Source organism: Cebus imitator, unplaced genomic scaffold, assembly GCF_001604975.1.
Source record: "Cebus imitator isolate Cc_AM_T3 unplaced genomic scaffold, Cebus_imitator-1.0 Scaffold407, whole genome shotgun sequence".
NCBI classification, from domain to species: domain Eukaryota; kingdom Metazoa; phylum Chordata; class Mammalia; order Primates; family Cebidae; genus Cebus; species Cebus imitator.
In genome coordinates, this window is record NW_016107722.1 from 1,636,193 (window position 1) to 1,638,762 (window position 2,570).

The 2,570-nt window shown below is 36.5% G+C and overlaps 1 protein-coding gene across 1 annotated transcript in view; it reads right to left on the minus strand.

Moving 5' to 3' along the window:
* Positions 1-1,548: 1,548 nt before the first annotated feature.
* The window catches only part of LOC108289619 (WD repeat and HMG-box DNA-binding protein 1-like), a 19,048-nt gene continuing 18,026 nt past the window's right edge, over positions 1,549-2,570 (minus strand). The window contains exon 10 of the mRNA XM_037731573.1: positions 1,549-1,843. Coding sequence (XP_037587501.1) covers positions 1,643-1,843 — 201 coding nt within the window. The 3' untranslated portion in view covers positions 1,549-1,642. The remainder of the gene's footprint in view (positions 1,844-2,570) is intronic.

The following is a 2,570-nucleotide window of genomic DNA, read 5'->3' on the forward strand; positions in this document are numbered from 1 at the left end:
GGGAAATTTTATTATAAAATACAGGCTACGTAATAATATCACCAGTTAAATTTCTTTGATGTAATTATGGCATTGTGATTATGTAGAAGAAAATCTTTGTTCTTAGAGTACCTCCTGGGTACTGAGGAATGCAGTATATGCATATTTCAAACAGTTCAGGAAAAATCCTATCTATAAAGCATACATGGTAAAACGTCAACAATAAGAAAAATTAGAGGAAGGACATATGGGTGTTTACTGTAAAATTTCAAATTTTCTGTAGGTTTGAGAGACTCAAGATGAAAACCTGGGGGAAAATTATATATTCTGATAATAAAACAGATAGGAGACAAAGAAGGCTCGTTAAGACAAATAATCACCAATTAAGATGCTTTCTACATGGATGGGTCTCATGCTTTTGTCCAAAGGGACTACCTGACATTTGTTCCACGTTAGTGACAGTGACTCACCCTAGGCTGCTGCACAGATATGAGAGGCTATAGATCACAGCAGAGTCCCCAGAGTTGCACATAATCCCAGGCCTACTCACTTGCTCTCTGAAAGAATTAGAGGACACCCTTCTAATGAGTGTAAATCTGTAAAGAAACCTCCTCTGATAAGTTTTTGCTTTTGGAGAATAAAATTAAGTATATGTCAATTTTCTATAGTATACAATAAGCTCAAACAGGCAATAATTATTGATATGATGATGATTAATGTATTAATTTATTTCCATTTTTACTTTCCTACTATCAAGTCCCAATTCTCTGGAAAAAACAATGGAAAAAAACAGGTTTACTATTATATTGCAAAGAAATAAGGAAAACGTTTCTTGGTTTCAAAGTTCTGATTTTTAAGTTAAACCAAGTCAATACAAAAACCTTCCTTCAGGCAAATAAAAGTAGGGAATTAAAAACCCTTTTGTAAATCCTTGGTATTATCAGGTTGCTATGAATCTGAAATACAACACTCACACATTATATCCTTAAGCATTAGGTTGGCACAAAAGTAATTACGGTTTTTGCCACTGAAATGGCAAAACTGCATTTACTTTTGTACCAACCTAGCATTATAAACTATATGCAAAGCAAGTTGAGGAACTAAAAACAAAATACATGTCTATAAACATGCTTTGCAAAGTATTATAAATAGACCTTTACTTAAGATCTTGAAATATAAATTAGTTCATATAGTATTCAGAATCAAGCCTAATGACAAAGCCAGATGATATAAACAGCATCATCGTAATAGTAACATTTATATAAAAGATTACTAAGTGTCGACGGCCGGGCGCAGTGGCTCAAGCCTGTAATCCCAGCACTTTGGGGGGCCGAGGCGGGTGGATCACGAGGTCAAGAGATCGAGACCATCCTGGTCAACATGGTGAAACCCCGTCTCTACTAAAAATACAAAAAATCAGCTGGGCATGGTGGCACGTACCTGCAATCCCAGCTACTCAGGAGGCTGAGGCAGGAGAATTGCCTGAACCCAGGAGGCGGAGGTTGCGGTGAGCCGAGATCGCGCCATTGCACTCCAGCCTGGGTAACAGGAGCGAAACTCCGTCCCAAAAAAAAAATATATATGATGAGTTTCCCAAAGACTCAAGTCCATATTCAAAGATGAGTAAAAAAATCCATTACTTTCCTAGGGTCACTTTCTTCCTTTACTCCTGCTTAAATGCAAAAGCTGATAGTTTCTGATTCGCAGAAAAATCTAAAGGTTTCTGCTTTTTAGGCAAATCCAGATTCTCTTTTGCTTTTTCTTCCCGGTTTTCTGTTTCATCACTTTCATCAACTACACGTTTTCGCTTCTTTGCTTCAGCTCCATCACTTGCCATTTCTCCTCTGGCCTTGTTAGCCCAGGCCTTTGTAAAATAGCAGCAGTGAACAGAAAAGATTGTTAGGTAATAACAAATAGAAAGTAAATGAGTTATTTACTTTTCCAGGTAATATTTTTATATACGAAGCAGAATAATTAGCACTTGAATTGTTAAGTGTTCTCATTGCTAACAAATCTTTTATTACTTAAATGCACAGCACATTAAACATTTATCTTACTTTTATATCTCAATCTAAGCTTTGCTTGTATTAATCATACTAATTGCAAAATGCTATAATTGCAGTACTATGTAAAAAAAAAAAACCTTGTTATTCTTAGATAATTGCAGTTTCACATGCATTTGTATGAAATAATACAGAAAGATCCTGTGTAGCCTTGACCCAGTTTTCCCCAGTGGTAACATTTTGCAAAACTATAGCCTAACAATCACAACTAGGGGACTGACGTTGAAACAATCCCATTTTAGTCCTACTCATTTGGGCATATGTATGTATTTAATTTTATTGTAGGTTGGTTTGTTTACCAACACAGTCAAAATACAGAACTGCTCCCCCAAGACCCAACAGCAACTCCAACCCCTGGCAACTACTACTCTATTCTCCATTCTGATCATGTTGTCACTTCAGGAATGTTATATAAATGAGTATATGTTCTTTGGGGTCTGGTTTTTACTCATTCAGCAAGAGCCAGACAAAGTCCACTCATTTCATCTGTCTCTTAAAACTCTTTTAGTCCAGGGCCGGGCGCGGTGA